Source organism: Pomacea canaliculata, linkage group LG6, assembly GCF_003073045.1.
Source record: "Pomacea canaliculata isolate SZHN2017 linkage group LG6, ASM307304v1, whole genome shotgun sequence".
NCBI classification, from domain to species: Eukaryota; Metazoa; Mollusca; class Gastropoda; order Architaenioglossa; family Ampullariidae; genus Pomacea; species Pomacea canaliculata.
In genome coordinates, this window is record NC_037595.1 from 19409089 (window position 1) to 19436388 (window position 27300).

Below are 27300 nucleotides of genomic sequence, written 5' to 3' on the forward strand. Positions count from 1 at the left end.
AGAAGCATGCTTAATATAGTCGGGTTTTACCCAGATTAATGATGTCATTAGCAATATCGGAACTACATCTTGTCTAAAAATAGCCATCTGTGTGTATACCCTTTTTCTTCCAGGAAATTTTGATCACTGACGGATATCAATCCAGGTTGATGTCATCCTTAGATGGAGCTAATTTTAGCTAGGTAGTTATTTCTAGTATACGATACAAGGGAGAACCGAATGAAACATAAAAGGCTTGCGTACAATGATTTAAGAGAAAAGCGCTAATTTTAGTCGAAACAATCAGAAAAGAGAGAAAAACACCCTCCTAAAACATTGTTGCTTTTAAATTGTAATTCTCCACAAACGGGCTGTTTGCATAAAGATCAGCGCAGGTACTTAATGAACTTATCGAAAGGATTCGATGACATTAAAAACTCCCAATGTTGGATAAAAAACCTTCACCAGTCAGCCAAATAAAATGCCACAAAAGCGTAAAACATGTTTTGTCATGAAGTTAGTAATTAAACATGTAACGAAAGAACGATGGCGTAAATTCACATAAAATAAAACAGGAAATAAAAAATGTAGGTGAATGAACTTATTTCTAGACACGTGACAAAAATAGTGGGACACATGATTACTCCAACAGCTGTGACAAGCTTTTTGTCGGCCTGATAATTTTGTGGCCTTGTATCATGACACTTGTGTCATCCTCTAGTGTAGTGGCAGTGTGGGTGACAGCATCAATCTCTAGACTACACTCCACGTGCGGTCCTGTGACATGTCATGATGCAATGCGTGTTTCTAGAGTGTTTTGTGCAACCAGGGCATCCATGCCATCACTCAGACTATATGTTGTTTGTCATTCAACTATTTACGAATCTCATATAGTTCATCTGTGCACTTGAATACAATTCACTTGACTTGTCTTTACTTGATTCACAGTCGGTGTTTCTGTTGTAGATTGACTTAAAGATAGATACTATAAATTTTAATGTCCTTTGGCTGGATTAGATTGGATTCGATTCTCACAGTTTACTCTCTTCGACTGTAGTTCGACTAAAGCTCGATTGTATGTTTAAATAAAATTATGTGCAATGCTAATTGGATAAATATTTCAAATAAAAGTATACAGACTAGACAGAAAGGTAGGTTAGACCTGTGTTGAGCTTATGGAGAGAACAATTCATTATTCAGTGCCCTAACCTCAATGGGGTTTTATTGATGTCATCATCCACCTTCTGAATAGAGCTCATGTGTTAGGTTCATTCAGGTGAAGACTATTTAAAAAGTAGATTTATATTTCGCGTTTCTCAATCGGCAGTCGACTTAAAGGACTTTACAAAACAAGTAACTTCAAACCACAGATTTTAGAACAGCACAAATTTCAACACAGACCAAACCACCATGCATGGGGACAGACAGAAATACAAGGCAGAAAAAGAAAATGCTGCACACAAGCGTCAAAAGGATAACAGCGAGAACAACTTTTTCCCTGAGTATATTTCAATGACTTTTTCATAAAACCTTTATTTCTTATTTTGACCATTATGGAGTTTTGTTTGAAGATTTCATTTCACAATCGAAGTATGGTTAGCGAAATATACTGAATTCAAATTCAAATTATTCTGGAATATCCTTGTGCAATACAAAGCAAAGCATCTTGATTATCTACTTCTGTTTAGACCAGAGATAGAAATGTTTCTTTGTTGTGAGCTGATTCACAGAAGAGAACCACATCAGCACACAGCGCAGGCACGATGTCCCTGTGAGGCTGGACTACAGCTGCTGGCTGGAGGCCACTCCTACTGCTGATGGGCATATCGGATGTTTAAGATGATGGAGAAGAGAGACCTCGTGATCTCAAATGCATGAGCACTTCATCCACATTTTTAAGAACAGTTCTAATCCTTTGGACACCTACTTGATTTCAAACATATTTTATTGCATGGTGTCCTATTTAATTGAATTGTTTATCTTCTGGACATTGGGCAGAGTAGTCAACAAGAAATATGAGAAAGTTCAGAAAACGTTGAAGTAGCAATACTTGTGACGACCTCCCTGTAAATGTTTCATCTTGTTCAGTTGCTAGGGATTTACGTGTGGCACAGTCCCATGATTAACCTCTTGCAGATGACGCACTTTCTGATGACGTCACTGCAGGCACGACACGTGACTTTGTGCGCACAAGGCAGGAATACAACAGTCGAGGGCTGCCTCTTGCACATGACGCAGGGCTGTCGGCGAGGCGCGCCATACCGGGGTGTGACGTCAAGCAGCCTCTTCTCCAACATTTTCGACTCCTTAGCTAGAACCACCAACTGCTGCCTGTTTGGAAAAAAAAAAGGAAAAACTCTGAAACTTTTAAAAACTGCTCCTACGAGTGAGACTTTTCATTTGCCTTAGTTCACAGATAACTTAAGGAGTTTCTACTCGTTTTCTTTGGACATTATACTGTAGATATTAGCTAGGTAGCACTACTATCAAACAAATGATTTAAGTATTTCGAAAGAAAAGACATTTTTTCTTACCTCAAGGATCCTTAACTGTTTATGCAGTGCAGTCAGAAGTCGAACGCGCGAACCAGAGCAAAGGCAGCACAAGGTTTATATAGTTGCACTTCTTGTCATCATTCGTGTGGCAGTCACAAGTTTTGCTCGTGAATTCCCGATATTACTAAGGGATTACGTACAGCGGCAATTCGTGCCAAGACATGTCTAGACCATTGAATTCAGTCAATAAGAAGTCCACATCAATTTCTTAGAAACGACTGCATTCATTTGTCCATTGTCAACAAGATCACATTCACCTTACAGATGTTTTTTCTTCTTGCAATATTAATCACATACACTGAGCATTAAAATATTAAAAGCAAAGTTAAAGAAAATTATGTTTACTAAAAATTTCTTTTTCGATATCAGTTTAGGGAAGTAAAATGACATTTTAAATGTCATGTAGAAGTGGTCGTCTCGATTTAAATAATATTAGAAATATTCCAAGTGATAAAGCTAAAAATGTTAGTATAGAACTAACAAAATCACTGATTACAAAGAAAAACAAACATCATATTATTTTATTAAGAACAAGTTTAAAAATGTATTACAAAAAATATCCACATATATAAAGCAAGCGAACAGTGTTGTACTTCAAAACACAAAAGATATGATTGAGACAAACTCTTTGCAAGATATTATTTTCTCAAATGTAAGTGATACTTCCTCAGGGTAATGCAAGGATGAGTTTGTGTTGTCAAGGCACTAGCCGATGGGAATGTCTGTTAATGACACATACCTTGATGTCTCTAAGCCTATCATGGCCCGTATACTTTCTATGACCATCTTTTCTATTAATCCTGGAGATTTTTCCAGAAACGCGGATAGATAATTATTTAACGGCAGTCGAGTTTTCACCAGACTGGTGAAGTGTTCTTCCGTTACAATCTGTAAAGCGGGAAGTTTTTTTTTTCTTTTAAAAGTGTGATAAAAAATATAAATAGCCCCCAACCTCACCAAAAGCTTTAACTGGTGAAGAATGAAGCATCCGACCTTAAATTATGATAATCTATTCCTAAATTTTATTTTTCTATACTTAAATTTTATGATGGTACAAACCCTGTTCAGATATAAAACAAAGCATGGTGAGCAAGAAACAATTGCATAATCTGTGACAATTACTACAAGCATTGTGAGTGAGATACGACATAAAATCAACAGCAGAATATTTTTACAAATAATGTGCAATCTATGCATAACATTTTTAAAATCCATTTTTAAAGCTTTTGAATATTTTTATAGCTGTCTTCTTTTTGAACATGCTATTTCAGATAAGATGAGCCAAAACAAACATAAACTTTCCAGTTTATCTTTAGTTTCAAACATTATTGCCTAATTGGCAAAAGCAGATGCTTACCTGAGACTTTAAGAGGTATTGAATTTCGAGTATTTAAGTCTGTTCCATATCAACAGTCCTAAGAAACTTCTGGAATGGCATTGAATGTGCCGAGGCCGTCAATTGACCTTACCTATGACCTACCGGTGTATAAAAATATCTATAAGGGTAAGTTGTTCAGCAAAACATCAGGTGTACAAATCAGTCAAAACGAATGATTAAATATACTTCTATATACTTCACACACACAAACACATGGTTCTAATGAGTGACCTAGAAAATACATTTAAGTGCTGTTCAAAGGTATGACTAAAGAATGGTCTACTTTAAAATTTGTGACAAGTAAACATTTATTGAAACTACTCTTTTCAAGAACAAAAAAGGAGAGAACATTATTATGCAGTTTATATGATTGTAAGCTGTACATTTAATTAATAAATAAGAACAACTGAATTAAATAAATAAAGTAAAGTTATAAGGAAGATAAAGAAACAAAAAGATAAACGCGTAAGTCAGGAGCTTCGAAATGGTCTCCTCTGGATAAATACAATTATGGACTAGAAATAACCTGAATGACTTTATTCTTTGGAAACGAAAAGCCGGATTTCAAACGTGAAATAATTTTTAAAAAATTGTTTTATTATTACTCTCTTTATAAGGTGGTTTTTTTCTTATTTACAATAAGTAGTCCCTCCATTAACTAAAATAAAAAATCATAGCTACTCACACATTCTCATACTTTTAAACTTTACTAGATTGCGCTAATGTTAAAAAATAATTCCAGAATTCATCTGCTGTCCAATATATTTGCTTCAACATAACAAACTCAAACAATAATGTTCTTGAGACACCTGACCAGTAAATAAAGAGATTCTTAAATTTCTCATGCTTTTTCTTCCTCCTTCCCGGCTACAATCCTTTCTTCCATCAAATGAACCTTTTGGAAGCTGTGGGAAGCCCTGACACTGGAACATGTCTGATATTTATGCCACACTGACAGTTATATCTCGCCAGTAAAGATGATCATGGATGGAATTCTGTAATATTTCAATCTTCACAAAGAGAGATGCACTCAAAACCTTTACTTGTGAAGAAGGCCTCTGAGAAAATATGGCACGTGACCTACGTGATTGTCACGTGCGGCAGTGAATGGATGTCGTCACCCTGTTCTCTCGACATCCGGGACTTAGTCGTATGCACATCCAGCCTTTATCTCCTCAAACGAGGAATATGAGTCATGCCTGGTCCTTTTGCCAGAAGCCTATAAATAAATGAACAACGAGAAGTATTAACGTTTGATAAGCATATAGAGTACTTAAGGAATTCACTACCCACAAAGCAGAATTTGAAAAATAAAGATACTCGCATACTTTAAATTGCCCATCGATTTTAAATCGTTTAAATTGCCCATTGGGACTAATAAAGTTGGTTTTTACTGTTATTATTGTTATTGTTACTTCTTTCTCTAAAAACATTACAGGGTTTAAACTGTCGTCTGATTGCACTGTTAGAAATGCGTCAACGTTTTATAAAAGATAGAAATTCGCATTTTAGAAAATGAATACATTCTGTAGTTGTAAGGCACTTTGCACCGTCCATGCACTTAATTGGAGAGTTTCAGCATCTGTTCAGCTGTTTGTCACGGATATTTAGTCATTCGCTAGGTAAATCGTTTCTGAAGGGGAATCAACTTACCGAGGGGTGAATCCCACTCTCTCCCTTGCATCGTAAGTATGCACATAAAGGTGAGAAGGTCTTGTGGCGGACCCAGGGACTGTGGTCAGGCTTCCAGTCTCGGATGGACACGTCACAAAATGAACAGGTGGCAACCTCTGAAACAATGCGATCTAATTATAGTATTTTCCATTTGTCATCAGGGGGCAATACGATCATCACAATGCCAGTCGAATGACAAAATGATTAAAAATATTGTTCAGCTGTCATCATATTAGAGTTATGAAGATCTGACTCCGCTTCCCATCTTAACACCTTGTCTGAAAGCTGAATGTCTCGATCTGTTGGCCTGGATAAGCCTTAATTTAATATGTGTTAAACTTTGATTGTTTGGTCATACTAAAGCCCAGATATTTTATTTTTATGCTTTAATCATATTATTAAATAGAAAGACCTTTGAATTTCCTATTTAGATATTTAATCCTAAAAAGCTATTTGATTTATTTGTTAGATGTTTTCTATCAAGTGATTGTTGTGATAACAAATAATAAATATTATAGCAGAAAGTGCAAAATGATACAAGCATGTTCTTCCTCTGCATTTGCAATGCGCGTTCCTATGACTACAGAAAAAAGCTTGTGCTACATTAAAAACTAAGAATTTCTAATAAATTAAAAAAGCAGAAGTGTGTTTTTATTTAAAAATGAAAAAGGAAGATATCAAACAAGGGGACATAAATTGATTAAGTTAGTACAGAGTAAATAATAAAGTATCTAGTAAATGCATCGAGTATCAAGAAAGTATAAAAGTATCTAATAAGTGATGTATAATTAGAACATCAAACAGAACATAGAAGAAAGTCAAAAGTTAAAATCTGGGATAAAAAAGCATATAATGAGTTATATTTACAAAATGTAGGGTTTACAATTGCATTTATCCTGTCTGTAATAAATTAAACAGTAAATAAAAGCAATATGTGTCTTTATAAAGAGGAAAACAATAAGCTATTGTAAGTTGTAGCATTCTGCTTGAGACAATTGACCAATAAATAAGAAAGAGATTCTTAGTTTTACCCCCGTTTCTTCTTTCTCCTTCGTGGTTAACACTAAAATCTTTTCATTCTTGGCCACATTTAATGCTTTCTTTGATACAAGAGTAGCAGCTCAATTCCTTTATAACTTGGTATTTAACCTTTTCTTTCAAGATGAAGCTGCTACAAACGCTTATTCACAACCCTCTCCATCCAGATACACAAGCATTTCTCCATCTTCCTCTCTCTGTCTCTCCCTGTCTCCATATCTCCATGTACATTTATTCTCTGTATATTGTGGGAGGCTATAAAATAAATAATCGCAAACCAGCAAAGACATAAATATGAACGTTGTGTTATTTGGAAAGATAATGTGATGTTCGCCTATAAATAGGGAGAAAATAGAAAGGGTTGGTGCTACAAGGTGCAGAACTTAAAAACAGGGGAATCAGTCTTGTGAAAGGGTCGTAGGGAAGTGGTATTCATGCTCTGAAAGATACCTCCTTGTGGTGCGACTGTACACTGTTACGGAAAAAGGAAACATGTTTCCAGGACAGAATAGACAAAAATAAATAAATAAATAAAAAATAGTGAAAAACGTGGACTACATCTTTTATGTCTTTGGAGTACCTCACTGTCTACTCAAGAGCCTGCCAGCGAGTTGTCAGTGAGCCTTATGCTTGTAAGTCCGTCCAATTGTGTGGAAAAGCGTTTCCTGTGATCTTTTGACGTCTGGACTAGAAATAAATTTCTTCCAAGACATCTTGGAGAACACAATAAAAATTAAGCCCCTGGAAATACCAAAAGGTGTCTTAGAGGTTGCGTGACAAGATAAAATGCTGTTCTTTGTGAAACAGAATTCTCTCTCTCTCTCTCTGACATACACACGCCATCCCACATCAATCATCAGAATCCAGGTTCATGAGGGTTTTTATGTCACTACATGCAATTTTAACATCTCGTTTCGATTGTAACGTAAGGAGCTTTGCACACCTTTCTAACCTCTCTCTCCTACCCCTCCCTTGGAAGACATCTCAAAGACTTAAACTGGGTCACCTATCAAAAATACAAACAACAAACAACCAAGAAAGATACTGTTGCTTACGGTGTCTGCTATAATGAAAGCCCGCGTCAGCCATCAGAATAACTGAAGGCCCCATCCAGTTGTTGAAGAGGAAACTATTCCTTCTGCCTTCTATGTTGAGAAGATGCCTCCTGACTCTGAGGAGCTCGTGGTTGTTCAGAAGGTGTTTCATGCTCCGTGTACCCTGAATTCGGCTCTCAGTCAGCGCCTGGACAAGAGAAAAGGTCATCAACAGTGTCCTCGTTTTTCCTTTATCCTATTAACATTTTCGCTATTGTCTTTCTTGATCCCCCTAGGTTAACATCGGCTTTCTGTAGCTTTAGTGCTTAGCGAGTGTAGTTAACTATTTAGCTTTTGCAAAGTCTTGGAAAACATCCTATAACATGTATCATTATAAAGCTTTCAACAACGATATAAATGTGTATTGTAAGAAAAACGGAAAACATGATAAACAACGTCGTCCTTTATTTGTTATCAACATTATTATGCTTTACCCCAGAGGTACCTCACCCTATGCATTGAAGTCGGCTGATTAGTTTTTCTTTCAGGAGCAATGGTCAGCAAGTCATCGTTGCGGAGCTCATCTGGGATGTCATCTATATCCTCCGCCTCGTGTGACAATAACCTGATCATCTTCACACCGTTCATCCTGTTTCCACTCATCCCCATGGTGCTAATGAAACCATAAAGTAATATGAAACCCTCCATCATCATCATCGTCATCGTCATCGTCATCGTCATCATCATCATCATCATCATCAAACAGACAATGGTGTCATATTTTTAATCAAATAGTATAGCGAACTAGAAAAGCCTTCATTAAGAGAGTACTTTGTTTTCTGACGCTCGGATAAAGCTGTGCAAGATATTATTTCCCCATTTCTGGTTGAATACACCCGTTCCGTTTTCGAGATACAATGCTACAAACACCTTCATGTACAGAAAAGGTCAATAACGCAGGTCAAGATTCGACATTGGTAATTTTATACTGCAAGGGCTTCAAGGAAGTGGGGGAAACTGTGATCATATGTGAATGAGATATATCTGTGTACAATCACAATTTCAATCTCTTTCAGTACGAGATGTCTGTTGAAGTTTATCTCAAGAACGGAAGGGAGAATTGGGAGAAAATATCTTGCACTGGGATTCACCTAATCCCAAGAAATAAATGTAGCCACAAATCCTTGAAAATTATTTCTCTTTAACAGCGCTAGAAAATGATACACATCTCAAACTTCATTGCACAAAAGCGCCAGAAATAGTTTTCAAGTTATGGGTATTGTCTGAAGGTCTTGTACCTCTAGAGCTCACTGAGTACTGTACCAGTCAAGAAATTTTTCACCAAGTTCTAGCTACTATGCACTAGTTCACGATCCCTACAACAGGCTGGACAAATGGCGGAAATCACTTAAGAATACTTAAGGTTACTTAAAGATAACGGGGACAAAAACCTTGAACATAAAGTATTTTGTCCATACAATAAATAGATACATCCACAAACACACTCATAAATATATCTAAGCAAAGATAAATATCTGATATGAAACTTCCTACAATACTCTTGGCGTGAACTGTCGGGTATTAATATTCGTATATATACAACAGCAGTCACAGCAAAAATGTAAGAAGTCTTAGTTAAATTTAATCTAAGAATGCATCTTTATTTCTCATCTAGCTTATCATCACTAGAACAATAAGGCTTTTTTCAATGTAATTTTTATTTTTGCCATTAAAATGTTTATTCTATTATAGTTAAAACCTGCATCATTCTCAAAGTTACGATTGTCATTTTACACATTTTATTTTATTGAAGTTCCATACCGCTCGGCAGCTTGTCTCCCCTTTGACCATTATCCTGTTCCTACATTTCTTTTCTGTTGCGTCTGTGTAACTGTGACTATAGACCTTTGCTTGCCTTTTATTTATTCTCTTAGGATTTGTCTACTGACTTTGTTTTATTTCTCCTGAGATATTTGTCAGTTCATCAGTTCTCTCCCAAGTCTCTTACTTTATTACAAATAAGTTGCAAAGCAATCAATTCCGACATTTTAATACATGATTGTGTCACAACTTGCACTTGCGTGGACTTCATTTCTTCTGTTCTGTTGTCACATCTGTTATTTCTACTAGTTTTATAGTAAAAATAACTGTATTTTATTTAAACTCCAGCAGATAAATCTATATCTCTTGAGCAGAAATGAACAACGTAACAGTAGTAAAAAATATTAAAAAAATAAAAAGTAAAAAGAAGTTCTAGAATTTGTAAGTGAAAGTCACTTTTGCCAGATTTTAATGAATCCATTTTTATTTTGCAGTGGTGTGGTGTGTGCTGCACGGTTTCTTAAACATCTTAGAAATAAATGATCACAAATGGATAAAACTGTGTGTGGGAAGAGGGGTACGTGGCCAAAAAGAAGTATTAGTCGGAGTCATTCTCTCCCCTGCCTTGCTGGAGATTTTTGTCAAGAAATCGGAAATTTCCTCAATTGTTCACAATCACGAGACTCTTTATTTAGAACAGGCTTAGGCCCAAAGGGAATCGGGGATTCCTGGATGAACTGTTCATCTACACATTTCGCGGTGGCAAGCGCTGGCCGCGCGCGAGGGACGATGACCTCATCGTGTTGAACGCCAAGCTGACGGGCAACGACGCAGTTTGCGATGTTAGTTTAAAGAATGGCACGAACAAAGGTGCTGAGATGGAAAAATAATCAAGTGAAAATTCAGCTGTTATAAATAAGATCACCTAATTTAGGAAATCATAGAACACTTTTTTTCTTTTTTGCATTCAGGCTTTTTTGCTCATTAAAGAGTAGAGGCTAAATCACTGACCTGAACAAAGAAAAAAATGCAGATTTTTCAACCACACATAAAATAACTAGTTATCTTGCATGTTTTCATTTGCATTAATCTTAAGGAAATTATCTCGGCTACGAGTATGAATGGTCTATTAACCGTGAAAAATGTAGCATGTATCAGAAAAGTTACACCCAATCACTGTTCGCAGTGGAGTCACATGACGTCGCTGTTTGTCAAATAAACCGTGCATAAACAGCAGCAACAGCAGCAGCAGCAGCAGCGGCAATGAAGTCCGTCAATACTCGCAGGACCAAAACTTGTTTTCCTTTGAGAAGCAGCTTCTGTGTCATTGTTCATCATAACCAGACTTACAAAGACACGCGCATTCCTAACTTCTTTTCTCAACCTGTAACTCTGTTAGAAAGTAGTAATACCTATGCAAGTTACTGCTGCTACAGGTAAATGTTGCTTTGAACGGAATAAAACCTAAGCGGAAATCTAAAACTTACCACCCTGGGTGCTAGCGATGCTGGAGGCTCGATTGAATGTTGCGGCTTGCTCAGGGCAAACTCATTGACTAATACTGGATGACCGCATGTCAACACGTGACCTGCAGAAAACGAGCGAGAGAGCGAGCCCACGCCCACGCCAACGCCTTTCACATCCACTAATCAAGAGATGCGACGTTGATGTGAATGGTGGCGATGAAATAAAAGGTGACAGCCATGAGAACTGTAAAGAACAGTAGAGAACTGGCTTTCTCACCGTGTTTGTGCACACCTTGCTTGTATGAGGCCGGAGAAAATATTGCAAGAGAGAACGATAGAGAACGAGAGATAAAAGGAGGAGTAAGAGGGTGTGAGTGTGTGCATGCGCGCGGAACAAATATCTTTAAAGAGATTACAGAGGGATAACAAATTCGCCTTACCTTCGTATTCAGAAAAGAAACCTCCTCAAAAAGCATCCATGAACAAATGACTGTAGTAGATTTACTACGAAACAAAAGTAGCTTCCTCGTCCGTTTAAAATGCACACCTAAGACTTGTGCGTCGATCATAAAAAAACTGGATTTCGATAATTGGTTTTTGCTTTCTTTTTTAATCTACAACTCTAACTCTCCAAACACACTTTGCTGCTGCCAACAACTCCGCGTGTCCTAGCTCAGAAAAACATGAATGAACTATCTAGCCGTGAGAAAAATAGGACAACAGGTGAGGTACCTGTACAGATAACCACTGTGGCCCTTTGCTGTCAGATAGAGTTTTATGAACAAAAACTATGTATTAAAAGTAGTTGTAGCTACAGCGGCAAAAAAATCATCAAACTGCTGCAAGGTCAAACCTTATTTTCTTTCTATGATCACAGTTTCTTCACATGCTCTCCTACTACTACAAACATGCTCTCCTACTGTTGAGAACATTCTCTCCTACTGCTGCAAACATGCTCTTCTGTATCTCGCTCTGACAGCTTCTCGCCCTAAACACTGGACAAGTAATTATTTTGCGTGCCGCATTTCCTTGCCATTTGAACCAAATTTATCATAAAAATCCATGCATTTTCCTAGACTGTATCTGTATCCGTCCTTTCACTCCTACTTGTTTTGTTGTAGGAGACAAACAAGAAAAGCCGTCTACTGCTTGTAGCTCCACATCCTGCCCTTGACCTTTTTCTTTTACTCAATATCAGAACGATGTCCATATCAGCAACAATAATAAATGTTGTACAGCCTTACGGCCTGATTACTCCGGTCTTTGCATTACGATTTAAAATTTAATGGAGAAAGCAAAACAGGTTGGAGATGAGCGCAAACAAATTGCTGTGCTGTAAATAATATTAAAATCAAATATAGTAGCTGAACCTACAGCATATCCTGCCTAAGCCTACAAGGTTTCCTTTAAAAATTCCTAGGCCATCTAAGCTTTTGCAATTTTCAAACATCTGGAAAGAAGTTCTTTCGTACAAAAATGCCGGTAGTCAATGTTAAAAATAAAGGACGTAGAACGATTACCGTACACGCTCTAGCTGATTCATTCACTTTTTTATCAACAGCCACGCACTTCACGACCTCAACATCTGCTTGAAACTAATTAAGACCGACCTTCCTGTTCATAAAAGGATATGGCCATGTAATTTGGCTTCAGTACATTATTCTACTCGCCTCGATAGAAACCATGTCCACATAACTGCTTGTGAAACTCCTCTAACAGTTCATTCACACACCAGCAGGCGTCAAAGGAAAATAGAAATACACAGAAATGATACACAAACTAGAAACAAATGTGACATGTAAACATGTGCACTGTAGCCAGCAAGCAGGGTTAGAGATTGTAGATAAGATGTAACCATGTATTAGTTAGCATTACTGCGTGTGTAATGCCGTGTAGCAATGTTGTAACCTGTGTAACCTTACCTACCGTGGCCTGTCTGGACGACGTGCCCTTGAATTCTCTGAACTTGATAGGTGTGAAGTTTATTGTGCCTTCTTAAGCAGTGTAAATCTCTTAGTAATATCGGGAAGTCCCATGTTACTTAAAAATTGTTACGGAATGTCAACCTGGTTTCCACCCTTCCTTCCGGAACAATTAATAGCAAGGACACGAATCGACCCGAATTAATTTCCTTCTAATTACACTTAAGCAAATTGATATTTCGATACTTAGAACTAGCCATTTTTTTTTTTAAAGCAAGAAATATAGGTCGGATTTGGTAAATTGCACACAAAGTTTAAATAATTTATATAAAGTACGAAATTGCAGCCAAGGCAAACAGGTACGAGTCTCAAATTATTTATAGATTAATGATGTATACATTTGCATCTAAATGGCAGGAAACTTGAGAAAAAGTGTCAGTATGCGTTAAATTAAAAGTATGTATACATATAATTATGCTTAAGAGTCACTACTGAAAAAAAAGATATCCATGGACTAACTGCTGTATTGTGACTTTGTCCTTTAGGCTTCCGCGTCATCTAGCTGTCAGGTCATGTCATGACACTGTCAGAAACTAAGTCACATTCCACGTGCCAGTTGCATGACTTGTCAAGGCGTGTTGAGTGGCTCATCACGCCAATTGCGCACTTAAAATAGCGCCATGACGACAGACGTCCTTGGTAGTCCGACTGGACCTTGTTGAGGAAGCGAAAGTTCCCAAGAGGACATAGATTATTAAGACTTTTACATAGCCTTTGATATTTCTTAAGAAGGTGTGGCCCTCACACTCGATGGTCTAGAAAAGTACACCAAACCTCTAAAAAGCAAGAAAGAGGTCAAGCAGATATGATTTATGAACATATAATTCATTCCGTGAAGCCTTCACAGTGTAAATGTACTCATCTACAATCTTAATCATCCCACAATCTGTTTTTTCTGTCCATAGTTATGTTTATGAGCTTGAATCTGAAAATATAAGGGGAGCACTGACACAGACCTTTGGTAAATAGTATGTTGCATTGAGCTTTACACAACTATTAGAAAAAAATTATTCCTCTTCCTAGTAGACCTTTAAGACATTTGACAAGTAGTACAGCGAAAAAAAAAAAGAAATCCTAGCAACTTTGAAGACTAAAGAATGCCTGATAGGAGGAAAAAAGTTTACAACTGCTAAATGTTATGAAAGTCTGGCTTGAATGTGTACAATGTTGATAATGGCTAGAATAAATGGCTAGTAGACTGTGACGAAGACTTCCAGTGAGACAAAAGGATAGACCTCAATTTAAAAAAAATTATGGAGCATCAAGCCCACAAAAAAGTACCATAGTTAGGGCGATAATAGTTCTAGCAACTTGAGGTAAAGAGAGCAGAAATAAACCAAAAGAACAGAAGGAGAACAGTGACCTCACAACTGCAATAGTATACCCACCAGGCAATATCATGTTTTGTGTTTTGTATTTTCTTTCAGTCCATTCAAGCAGAAAGTGGAATGATCTACAGCCGCCATTGATCAAGCTATGACGACACAAGGTTAAGAAAGAGTAAGTGCTAGGCAAACATTTCAGAATGTTATCTAAATGATTACATTATCTGAGAAGGTTAACACACGCCTACAGGCGTGTGGCCCACCGGGGAAATGTTTGCCAACTGGCGCCCACATGTATACCTGCCAGCCAACGACTTCCGGCATTTTTCTATTGATGTGAATGAACTTTATGGAGAAAGGCAAGAAGAAATGCACGCGACTGACACATTTTATAGTTCAATCTCGTCTTTGATAGCATACAGAAAGAGGATTTAAAAAGTTTATGGGGAAAGTAAAGTATTTACTTACCATGCACATTAAAACAATCAGGACAAGGAGCGCTTGTGCGATTAACCTCCTTCTTGACCGGTTCAATGAGGCTTATCAATTTCCCTTATGAGATAATTTCGGGAAGTACTTGTTGACAGGTGTTTGTTTATTGTGGTTTTTCCCGATTAGTTTTAACGCTCTGGCTCCTTTATCTATTTTTTCCTGTTATGTCAGAAGCTGCAGCAGATGTTGACTTTGTCGAATTAATGCAAATGGCACGGAAGGCATGTGCGTGCTCGCGTGCCTGCCGATGACTAATATTTGTGGCTTCCCACCGACCACTGACCGAGAGGAAGTACATTCGCACGAAAACAAGATTTACAAACAGTGCATGCACTCTGTCTAAATTTATAATGTAATCAGTGCTCAGCTTACACATCTCTGAGGTAGTGATAGAGGAGGAGGGCAATATAATTTATTTATACAACATAATAACAGTTCGATGAACATTGATATTAGGCTGGGTTGCAGAATATTTTATGTCAATAAAACGGAAAAGGAAGTAATAATCTTTAAAATATTTTGTGTATGTAAGAGGAGAAATAAGCATTAATACAACTGGAAATTAATTTAACTGGAAAAGTCGACATTCACACAGTGTTAAAGCTTTGCCTCGATGAGAAACCTGAACGTAAAAAAATCTAGACAGTTGAAAAAAAAAGAAATAAGTATCGAGTTCAATCGATGTGTGAAAATATTTTCTATCTATGCATGTTGATGGTGATGCTAGTGGGCTACTAACTTCACAAGGGAACATAAATATTCACTGAGATTTGGGAAACAAATATACTCATTCCAGTCACTTCGTTCATTCAGCTTTGAGCTTTTAATTGTTATTTAGTGGTAGTGATCGGCAATAATATAATGGCTTAAAAGATACAAGAACTCATTACAACAAATTAAGTATTTTTTTTTCTTAGTGCAGGTGTCACAGGAGTCTACAAACGCCCAGAGAACACATGAAGTGTACACGCTCCCAATTCAAGAAGCAGTCTAGGTACTTGATTGCCCCTCTCTGACCTCTGACCCATGATACTAATATACAAGCAGCTTACATGTAAGGTCTCGTCGTTTTACGCAGTGTTCCCTTTTCTTTTATCCTGATAAGCAGGACAAGAGGACATGAAGTGATGTGAGCTTTCTATTCATTTGATGACAAATAGGACATGCACCCGAACTTTAGAAGGGATAGGCACGTCCAGGTTTGTAAGCCACGGGAAAGGTAAGGAACAGGTGGAGTGCAGAGAGATTGCATCAGCAGTGAGGCTATTGGAGTTGTTTACAAGCGTGGTCACTAGCTTGTCCTGGCTGAAGAAGACATGGATGGTTACTGGAGAAGCAGGTAAGATGATTGTCTTTGCTTAATTTATCCCTTAGTGATTGGTTTGAGATTATTTTCTGTCTTTCATTTTTAGCCTTCTTTCTTCCTCCCTCCCTTTCTTTCTTTTCTTTCATTTTGCCTCTCCCCACCAACACACACACACACACACACAATAAGGTTTTGAAGGTATTTGTCAGTTTCCTAAATATTTTAAATACTACTAGATAAACTAGACAGAACAGGTGGAACATTTGCACTTTCACAATCAGAACTTATCATCGTTTCTACTTTAAGAATTGCGTAGCAGTCTGCTTTCATATGATAGTTTCTCCACTTGTCACTTCCCACTATTCACTTGTAATGTTTTCACAATCTTAAAGTGCATCAACCTTTTAAGGCACCTATCAGCTTATTTATTTCTTTAAAAAAAAGTATGGCTGCGAGATCATTTTTGCAGTACAACTTGGTGTTTATGAAATTGAATGATTTCAATAATTAAAGACTTTTACTACTAAAAACAAGGCAGAAGATGTAACTTGTCCGAAATATTTCTGGTCTTTCTCAACGGGCAAACACACACTCCTACACTCCGCAGCACTTGTCACTTGTCAACCTTATCGCCATCGGGCTTTTTTTCATATCGCCAACTGTTCATGGGAAACATGTGGTGACCTTGTTACATTTAAGCCTGGGGTCAGAAATAGTTCTCAATAACCTTTTGCCTGTTTCCTGTGTGCAATAGTTCAGTTGCCCTGAACCTCACAACACCGGCTGTTGTCATTGTTTCTCAACTGTCTTGCGATGACTATAACTCCATTCATATTCTTCATGAAACTAATCAAATTATTTTTACATGACTTAGAGGATATACAGGTTTATTGTGGACATTTACCTTCATTAATTATTGTAGAGCGTGCGGTGCATTTACATACCTTAGTCTATGTAAAAAAAATACTGGTAGATTTTCGTTTCTGTGGACTGAGCTCGTCTCAGCAAGTATTTTATTCTTAAATCAGGTTTCTTAACTGAATTGTTGTCTAGTGTGAGATAGTTCAGTTTTATAAATTTATTATTATTCCTTTTCAACAAGTGCATTCACTCAGTGAAGTGCCCATGGGCAATTAAATTACCATTGACTGTAATGTTGACTTAGACATCTAGTCCCCCATCTCAATCACATTATCACAATATTTTTCTTCAGTCATCACTTGCTAGAGCACAGTTATGTACAATTATTATAATCTGTATTATGCTTTCAACTTTACATAACATATTTTTTCTTAAACATGAGATTTAGTTCACAATACTTTCTTCAGTTAAGTCAACTGTCTAATGTTAAAAGTTATTGTCCTTCGTCTAAATGCACTTAGCAAGTTACGGCAAATTATTTAATTCAATTTATAGTTACTGTCAAATTTCCTTCCCTCTGATATGGTCTTAAAGATTTACAAACTGTTTGCGCCTTTAAGGTGAGGATTCTGATGAATGCTCAAGGAACCTTCTGTGAATAACAACGATTGTAGTCCCTGATTTTGACCTCCATGCTTTCCTGTTGGCTTCGCTTCTGATGCCCTGGATATTAGAAGTGTTACAGGATCTTTGGTCTACAATGTCGCAGTATTTATATATATTTCACAATATGTTTTTAATTACCACGAGTGTGCGTGTGTACAAATGTTTATATGTGTATATCTTTATTGTATGTCTTCTGGGTTAGTGTTTGCCTACCTATTTTATGTTTGTTTGTGGGTTGTATGACTGTGTATATATGTAAGACAGTGTCACACAAACACGAGCAACCACGAATTAGTAGTATGCTTACACAATTTAATTGTGGGACCCTGTAGTCCTATCGTGTTATAGTGGTATCGCTGTGGATAATCTAATCATTACCAGCAACACAGCTCACCAGCTGCCACAGCTCCACAGTTTTTCTAGTTTCTCTATGATTTACTGTTCTCTTGCCCTTACTCAGTCATCGACACCTCAGAACACAGGGGAAAGCCAAACAAGGGATCTGGCCGACACTCGCCTTGTGTAAATATAGAGCCACGGGTTAACGGTTAACCACTCACTGAAAACAACAATTAATAATATTGGGCATTCCCGTTATAACTGTTTAGGTTTTTTGTCAGTACTGAAATTCTAGTCACATACGGATCAGAGATGAATCCGACCGTGAGTTCTCTGCAGAGACTTTGTGGAGCTGTTCAGGGCTGTGGAAATTATGAAGTGTGCCTAAGAATAGAATTTGGAGTGAATAATACATTTTTTATCCGTATCCTTGTCATGGATAGTGGGGTTTATTTCACTTGGCTGGTAATCCGAGCTAAAGTTAGCAATAATATCAGATATAGTGACTGTTTCTTTCTAGATGACTAACCACAATAAAGATAAAACAGTTTTCATGTCAGAAGTTATGTAAATTTGACAGCGTGACAAGTGTGGGGTAGATTAGCATACACGTGTGCTGTACTTTCAGAACGATGCTGAATGTTTAGTGTGTGCGTGCGCGTGCGTGAGTGACTGGGCATTAGTATGCGTGTCTGTCGGTACTCTTTTCTTTACTCTCTGTTTCTTTCTCTGAGACCAAGGACAAAAGATATAGTCCTATCCACAGAAATTGGCGTTTGGCACTTCCCATCCATGAATATTAAAGTATGGCACTTTCCCATCCACGGATATTTCAGTTCTTCATTTGTCATATATACTGCTCATTAAATGGACACAGACTATGGAGACAGCACAAAAAGGTAAGGCACAAAGCTGTTTTTCTATTTTCACAGTCGAAAACTGGTTTGTAGACACATTTTGATTACCGTGAACAAAAATGATTTTTAAGAGAAAACTAGACGTATTCCTCCAGTAAAATGTGCTCTGTATATAAATTAACGTCTGTTGTCTAGATAAGGCCTTAACTTTTAGTTAAAAAGCAGGGAACTACTCGTAGTTGTAAGCTGATTCTAAACGACTTTTTTCTAAAAAGACTAGTCCACACGAAAGTCGAAGAAACAGACGTGAGCATTACTCAGTAATTTGAGATAGGTCACGTGCTGCCTTGTCACGTTTCACTGTCTTCTCGGGTTGGGGCTCGTAACAAGCGATTACTGTCTTGTCCTCTTCGAAACGTACCTGGGGAATCTTTTTATTCGATCCCATCGTTTTTGCCTGCTAGTAACCGCACGAGATTTCAAACAACTTCATCTTTCAACTCGTTAGCTCAACAGTAATTTGATATTTTGATTGTCATTGCTTTCTCACGGATTGGAGTGAATGACATTTTCGAAAGAAGCAGGAAAGTGTTTCATTACATTTTTCGTTGTGATCTTCCTGTCCTTTGCAGCTAGAAGGTCTCTGTATGAAAGTTCAGTCAGATTAGAAAAACATTTGCGGTGGCACGAATGACTTCGCTGCACAGGCAGCAATGGCGGGCCTTGCTTCCGCATTGGCTACAGTTAACCACGTGACCGCAAGGGAGGAAAATCATGCCCACCACGGCGACAGTGCACGTACGACATGTTCTCCGGGCTTTCAGCTTGGCATTCTCTTGCCTAAGCTGCTGGAGTCTGGCTTCCGTTTCCGTGGTTGTGGCACCTACCACACAGGGAGAAAAGAATCTCATTCACGTTTCCTACGAACACGATAGCGCGCGCGCACTCACACAAACAGACATTCAAGTACACATTGACTCACACTCATGCACGCACACTGAAGCACGCATGTATGCATCTTACCGTCAGTTTGGAGTTCTGTTGACTCGTCAGTTGTCCTTCTAGAGTCAGGGACCTGCAGCTTTTCAACAATCCTCTCGACAGATGCACTAACATGCGTCTCCTGGCAACCTGGACAAGACATGGGTATGGTACTCATTGAGTGTTTTGTCTCTGGTCCACCCGGAGTTTTGTGCACCCATATATATATAAGTTTTCACTCCCTTACATCTCTCTCTCTCTCACACACACAATCTATGGGGTGACCTATGAATGTATGAATAAAACACGTCATTAATCAATAAAAATCGTTATGTGATAATGATAATGTAGATAATGTAGGTTACATAACAAAGTCCTAAATCATTCATTCTCATATCACCTACGACCTCTGAATGAGAACCTTTGTATCAATTTTGCCGTCTGGTCGTTTATCTGAGTATCATCATTTCATTCCCTACCTTACTGTAAGTACTAAGACTAATCAATATCTTATCTTAAAGTAGTGATAAGTTTTACTATAAAATCCTGCTGTCAGACAGAAATTGTAGCTCTGTGCTAGATTACATGAAATTACTGATTGCCACACGTAACATTGTAAGAGGCTTGTGGGGACAGGTTAGTCAGACCGGTTCTGTAACAAACAGTAAATGAACACCATCAAGATTCTCTCACCTGTAGCTTTGACATCCTGAAAACCACGTGAGACCAGCTCAGGTAGAAGACTCATTTCCTGCACTTGATTCATGACCTCGGATGTCAGATCTCTTGGTTCGCTGCTTACGATGTCGACAGAGATGTAACTAGAACCTCTAGAATTTCTTTCAGTCCGGGAAGAACAGGTCATCCTTGACCCCTGTCCTGACCCTGAGGGTGAACTGATATGTTAGAGATTTTATCGTATTTCTCTCTCCTTGTCCTTTCATTCTAAAGAGCAACTTTCCGATTCTCGTAAAATTTCAATGTCAGTTATGTGAGCAACAATCCCAAAAGGTAACAGCTTGCATGTTTTTGGTTTGTTAAAAAGCCTTTGAGATCCCAACGAATTTAACTCACCTGAACTTTTCTCGCTGTCATCATCCTTGGTTTCATCGTTTTTTATCTGTAGGTGGATAATTGTTCAGTAAATAAATTTGAGGGTATAGACAATAAGTCTTAAAACTGATAATAACATCAGCGCTAAGATATTTTCATTAAACATTCTGCAAAATTATTCATTTTCCCCCGTCATTCTAGTGTCACGCAGTCTAGCTGGTAAATGTCTCTTGACCTATCAAAGAAAAAGTTCTAAATAGTTTTAATTACCTGCATGTGTGTAAGCACAGTCTCTACAAATCGTCTGCCCCTTGTTGCCAAAATAAATCCACAACTTGGTCGCCACCGGATATGCTCTTGTGTGACGTCATCAGCAGGTTCCCAGGATTTCAGACCAACTCCGCAGTAGAAACACCGGATACAGTCCGCGTATCCTGCACACAGGGGCAAAGGATGGTGATGAACACTTGTCACGGAGTTTGTAAGCTGGTCTTCGTTATCCTTTCACCTCGATACTGCAATAATTTGTTTCGACCAACTGAGTATGGTGCTACCTCAGAACTAAGGCGCCATATTGGAAGATACATAAAGCTACAGTTGAGATTGTGATTCAAAGCCTCCTTTATCGTGTACGGCTTGATTGCCCTTAAATCCATATGACATCCACTGAGCTACGGTAATACTACGCTGACAATTGAGAGCAAAAGAAATGGATTTTCACAATTAAATTTTAGAACGACAGAATCAATTGATGTAGCATTTACAATATATGCTCTACAGTCTCCCAGCTGGTCCAAAATCTCTGTACTTCTGTGTCTTATGGTAGGGTCAGTTCAGTAGTGTTGCTATCGTATGAATGAGACTGAAAAACTAACCAACATTTTTAAGAAACAAGCAGGGAGCACGGATCTTTAAATAAAAACAGCTGGGAAAATGTGGAACAGGAAATGCTTGACTGTGTTCGTGCCTAACCCCAAACAATTAATTCTCTGTCTCTTGAGGGGACAGACGATGACTAACATCGGGAAATGTGTCTGGCTTGAGTAGATTGTAGATAGTTAGTGTAGAGTGGGGACAGGTTCTTTTTGTGTGTGGGCCGGTCTCAAAATTCTAAGCTATATGGCGTGGCCGGTAAAATACCAAAAAGCCTACACCAGATGACCTCACAGCAAACCTAGTCATAATGGAATGCACAACAATGGCGTATCATTAAGCAAATTTATTGTGTAAAGTAAACATGTTTGAGTTCGCTCACAATAAAACTTTAAAACCAACCTTTCCTTTGACGGCAGCCGCCCCCGATGCTCTCTATCGGTTACATCAGCCATGTCAGTCATGTTATTTGTTATTTTAGTTTTTTGTATCAGAATGTTACGGACTGTCGATTTCTAACCCTGTTGTACTTTTTCAATAAAATTTTATTCAAATTAATCTAGGCTGAATAAAAAAATCAAAACAAATTCACATTTTGGCAGAAGGTCAAAGACGTTGGCGAACCATACTTTGCCCACCCCTTGTGCAGAGGAATGTTGGGACACGACACCCGCCTCTTCAATGCAGAACTTGTAGGATGGAACCAATCATCTTACGGGACTCAAGAAAACACCCCGCCCACATCTAACTGACGTATCGCATTCTGTACACTGTGAGGCCAGTTACCAATGACAACCACGCCTCATCAACGCCAGAGGCGAACTGGCCACGCCCCTACAGGCGATAGGTCGCGAAAGGACACACCCACTTGTTGCGAGAATGCCTTACTCCAGAGTAGACATTGCAGGCATCCATATCAAACATATAGCTAAATTTAAGTTGTTTTGTTTTGCGTGTCGGCAAATAAATACCTACATCAACACCCGTAGTGATCAAATTATAAACCTCTTGTTCAAAATGAAGATGCGCCGATTGAGGTGACTAAAAAGTAACACATAGATGATGTGACCAAGGAGTAAAGATTAACTTATGAAGGGAAATGAAAAATTAATCAAATAATTATAAATACTAACAGACAGTTCCAAACTGGAGAATAAAGATGTCATCACTGTTTTCTGGTTTTACAATATTTGCTGTGACTCGTTCGTTTTTATTTTACCGATTGTGACCGTGACAATTTCAAGACAACGCTCGGCTTGCTAACGGAGAAATATTTGTCGAAATTAATTTAATAAAAGTTTTTCAGAAACCCTAATATCGAGATAATACAAGGATGTGAGAAGGGAGTTTAAGGGGTGGGAGGACTTACCGCATCGTGTTTACACCGGACAGTCACTGCTATGTTTAGACCATCGTTCCTAACATGAGCTGTTAGTTAATTTTGGTGTAAGAGGGTTTAGGAACTTTTGCCGGAAATGACATCCCACACTTTTCATTCCATTTTGAGTGCTCTAGTCACTCTGTCCTCGCTAGTCTAACTCTGTAAACATGGCGTCAGCGGGAAGAGATCGAGGGGCTGGTTATATCAAAATGTTTAGCAGCAAACAACTTTCGCGACATATTGTTACGAGACATGTAACGTAGAAACACAAATGTACCGACAGCTACAGTCACTTAATGAAATCCTCCAAAGTCGGAAGTCCGACATCACAAACGTCCAATGAAATAATTCAGAATACGGAAGTCGGAAGCTTGTTATATGACTTTGTCACTTGATATCTTTTTTAAGCCGATAGCAGGTTTCCTGTCCTTATGATATGGCATCACTCTTTCCCATAGAGATTTAAAAAATATTTTTGTTCTGTCGTTTACACATCCCGTTTGAAGCTTAGCTGTATCTGTCATGTCACACAAAACAGGACATTGCATTTTAATTGTCTGACATTTTCTATCCTGTTGGTAAACAAAAAATAGTTACAATAAAAATACACATCGAGAGAAATTTAGGAAAACAGGATTTGCTGTAGTCTAAGTGGAATCGGTTCCTGGCCAATACTGACCTGCATAGAAAAAGCCGAGAGGAACCAGCTCTTGAGGGCTGAAAAAGTGTGATGGCGGCCAGGTTCGAAATGTGTCTAGTCGAGACTGGCTGTCGAGAACTGGGGAAACACCGCGAAATCCATGGACATGGTTGGGCGGTCAGCCAGTAGGCATGTCTCCTGTTGAGTATTGGACGATATTGATTGGATAGCTGGCTGTGTCACGTGATGGTTGTTATGACCTGGAGCAGGAGCCATGGCGGCACAGTCTGTCCTGAGGTCCCTGTTCCAAGAATTATGTTTTGAAGTGTGTGATTATTTTATTCTCAAGGGCGATAGTTTCATATAAGATAATAAAAGATTGTCGTTTTATTCTCAACGGCAGATATTTGTTTACAATGAAATTCTGTTTCACATTTTCTTGTGTTGAGGTTGGGTGATGAGGGTAGGTATTTATTTTCAACAGTGGCATTCTCTGTAGATATTTCCTGCCTTGAGTGTTTTTAAGCATACAAGCTATGGCCAATGAATATTTCACTGTTTTTGTTATTTTATTGGTGGTTTATCGGTGGTGATGATGCAGTTTAGTCGTGCAGGCTAAATCTTTAATTCGCTTGATTAAAACATTAAAAATGTCATTGTGAGCGTACTATTAATACTGCCCACATTAAATGTCTGCCTTGTATAAATAAATATCATGTATAAATATCCTAGTAGTTGATGATGGAGTATCGTGAAACAATCGTTTCTCTCCGAGGTCAGATATGTGAAAGCAAAAGACTTACCCACAACATTTTCCATCAATGTCTTTATTGTTCTGTGACGAAGAGAAGTTAGATGATCCAGAGGAGCCTGATGTAGAAGTGGGGACATTTGGCATGAGGAATACTTTGACCTCGGTGACCCTTTTCCGAAAGTGCAGCTATCATCCGCTGAGGAAGAATGAATGTCTGGTCTACTCGTCGTTGTCTGGAAAGTGACTGAAGTCTTGTGAAAATTCTTTACGAAAGAACAATCAGGAGCCGATCTTTGATGAATTTCCGTAGGACTCTCACCTGTGTCCCACTGGCTGCAGGTAAAGCCGCAGGCGAAACAGACCAGTTCATGCTGGTTGTTCTTGTTTCTGATGGTGTTGACGTCGTAGTAGAAGCCGGCGGCGGCCAGGCGCAGTCGTGATGCTGCACAAGATGGTGGAAGAGAAGCCAGAGAGGCGAGACGACAACCCTCGTGCACCATGCTCTTCGTGCCAGCATCAGTGGTGGGCAGGAAGCTCTTGTGGGCAGTTGCTGGGGCAACGGCGTGTTTAGACTCTGATGGTTGCATGGCGACCAAACGTTGGCATCTACAGATGACAGATGTTTCCTGAAAGATTGGTTTTTTACCGCCAGGGAGCCAGAAACTTGGAAATCTGGAAATCATTCACATTAAAAGCAGGATTAGCATCGACATTGTAGTAACAGCGACATCTTCCTCGAATTTATTTCTCCTTCTGCTACATTACATTTGTAGTTGATTGTTTGTCATTATAGATGAAAACAGTCGCCATTTAGTATCTTCAATCGTCACTGTCTTTATCTTCCTAAGTTTGTTCTTGTGGGATGTAACTTTACAAGTTTAACTCCTGTCAGTTCAGACAGATATACATTCTAAAACTAGGTGTATTATTTATATTGAGCTGTAAGTAGCCGATCAGCACTTTACAGAATTAACAATATGTTTCCAAACATCAATATTCAAGTTTTTCTTGTTGATAGACAGTATTTCAGTACATCAGACTTAACTGATATTAGAATGAAGCTTATCTTCGAGACGACAGACACATTTGAGATAGAAAGGCCAAGAAGAAAGCTAAATTTATTCCACATTAGTTTGGCTTGTCTAAAAGCTATGTAGAAAATCTAATGCAGAGAAAGAAAGAAAAGGGTAAAGGAAAAACGAGAGAGATATAAAGACCTGTGTGTAAGCCAAGGAGCCGAGTGGAAAGATTTTCTGTAGCAACTGTACTGTCAGTAATCCCTGTGCTGTGGACTCCTGCAGTGTTTATAAAGTTTGTTGACTGTGGGGAAATGGTTTACAACTTGGATGACAACACATCGTAGAAATCCTCGAAGAAGTGTCTTAGTTCCAACTAACTTTCCTTAAACTATCTTTGACATGTCATAAACAGTCATCGATTGACACATCATAAAAATCACTCACCTTTTCTTTTGTTGGCACCGTGTTGAGCTCATGGTTTTCAGGCTCACAGACAAGGCGGAACCAAAACATGTAATGATGACACACCAACATGACAAAGTGAGGAAAACGACCACTTGACTTATCAAGATGAACAGAAGATTTCAGTCAGAACAGGAAGACATGAGCTGGAGAGATTGGTGTAGCTATATCGAGGCGGTAACTCAATCTCTGACAAAGTTCAAGATCGTGTCGGTGACGAACCATGAACACCTGTGTTGGCAAAAGTCCCTTGCAGGGTGTCGTAGCTCATCGACCACCGAGAAGATTGTTTATCAAAATAACAGAAGCATGAGGAAGACATAATGAGGTTGTCATCCTTCGTTGACTCAAGGTAAATCAAACCACCGGAGGGCGTTGCCAAGTAGGGTGTGGTACTGTCACGGAATGTATACTTAGAATGTAAATCGTGAAAGAATGCGGATGTGGGATGAGGAAGATGTAAGGGTGTATTCTGATAGGGCTGTGTGTGGCAAGAAAGAATTTATGTTTAAAGTTTTTCGCATTTGTGAGTGGATGTGAGCGGTTGTGAGTACTCACGCCATTAAAAATAATATCTGATGGTCACATTCCTTTCCACAGGAGTCAAGGGTGAGATTAAGAACAAGAGGTGGACAAATATCACCCACACCATTCACGAATCATCTGTAGCTGGAGGACTAGTGTATACAGTGCAGACTGATCCTTGCAAACTCTTATCAATCAGGAAGTATTGTAGAACCTGATTCCCCCAATGAGAGATCGTGAGGGGATGATGGGTGGTTGGGAACGGAGGGACTCCGACCAGGAAGAGAACCGGGAACGTCTGCACGAACGGTCATATAAAACTCATTAGAATGCAACTTGATAGTAGTAATAGACATATTACATGCATATTCACGTTGAAATAATTTCTCTCTGTTTCACATATAATAGATCAGTTGGTGACATTAGGTCCCCTCAGCCTAGTACAAGATGGCGGCCAGTAGAGTTTATCAAGTGAATGTCACGTGGAGTAAATGAGTTGGGGTGACAATTGGTTCTGAATACAGACATCACACACCTACAGCCACACCGCACGAGTGAAAACACATGATCAGAAATAAATAATAAACTCTTTGCAGTAGTGCATTTAAAACTTTTATAACATGCAAAATATAAAATATATTCAGTCTTCTTTAACACAAATGTTTCATGCACCAAATGAACTCAGTTCACTCTACAGAACTTAATAACACTTGAAACACGCGGACAAACAAAACTGTTAAGGAGCCTGCTCAAAAATCCCTGCCACTGTTTAGTTATGAAATTTATTGCCACAGCCTGGGCTTTTTAGGAAAGGTAGGGTAGTGGTGGTGTGAGTGAAT

At 38.4% G+C, this 27300-nt stretch overlaps 2 protein-coding genes across 8 annotated transcripts; both read right to left on the reverse strand.

The window, feature by feature from the left end:
- Positions 1 to 1470: 1470 nt before the first annotated feature.
- LOC112566593 lies at positions 1471 to 14884 on the reverse strand. Of its 7 annotated transcripts, none has more exons than XR_003099651.1 (6): positions 14721 to 14884; positions 8169 to 8331; positions 7680 to 7866; positions 5566 to 5702; positions 2514 to 5131; positions 1471 to 2310 (listed from the first exon to the last, which is right to left on the reverse strand). XR_003099651.1 is itself a non-coding variant. In XM_025242843.1 (6 exons), exons 1-5 carry the CDS (start codon positions 12636 to 12638, stop codon positions 5057 to 5059), a joined length of 585 nt encoding a protein of 194 aa, XP_025098628.1. In that variant the 5' UTR covers positions 12639 to 12806; the 3' UTR covers positions 1471 to 2310; positions 2514 to 5056. The 7 variants fall into 7 exon arrangements, 1 of the variants encoding a protein (XP_025098628.1); XR_003099652.1 differs by lacking the exon at positions 14721 to 14884 and adding an exon at positions 12872 to 12984; XR_003099653.1 differs by lacking the exon at positions 14721 to 14884 and adding an exon at positions 12868 to 12984.
- Positions 14885 to 18814: 3930 nt separating this feature from the next.
- Positions 18815 to 21260, reverse strand: LOC112566263 (baculoviral IAP repeat-containing protein 8-like). Its single transcript, XM_025242318.1, has 5 exons — positions 21078 to 21260; positions 20829 to 20874; positions 20448 to 20639; positions 19797 to 19904; positions 18815 to 19656 (listed from the first exon to the last, which is right to left on the reverse strand). Exons 1-5 carry the CDS (start codon positions 21081 to 21083, stop codon positions 19433 to 19435), a joined length of 576 nt encoding a protein of 191 aa, XP_025098103.1. The 5' UTR covers positions 21084 to 21260; the 3' UTR covers positions 18815 to 19432.
- Positions 21261 to 27300: the final 6040 nt, after the last annotated feature.

Excerpts from the sequence above, each read along its gene's own strand:
- LOC112566593 (XM_025242843.1), bottom strand. The coding sequence starts at position 12,638 with ATGTGGACATGGTTTCTATCGAG. Across the intron at positions 8,332-12,615 it reads TGGACATGGTTTCTATCGAG|CACCATGGGGATGAGTGGAA; the intron begins GCGAGTAGAATA and ends TGGTTTCATTAG. Across the intron at positions 5,703-7,679 it reads CTTTCATTATAGCAGACACC|AGGTTGCCACCTGTTCATTT; the intron begins GTAAGCAACAGT and ends GCATTGTTTCAG.
- LOC112566263 (XM_025242318.1), bottom strand. Across the intron at positions 20,640-20,828 it reads TGACAGCGAGAAAAGTTCAG|GGTCAGGACAGGGGTCAAGG; the intron begins GTGAGTTAAATT and ends GTTCACCCTCAG. Across the intron at positions 19,905-20,447 it reads TCAGGATGTCAAAGCTACAG|GTTGCCAGGAGACGCATGTT; the intron begins GTGAGAGAATCT and ends TGTCTTGTCCAG.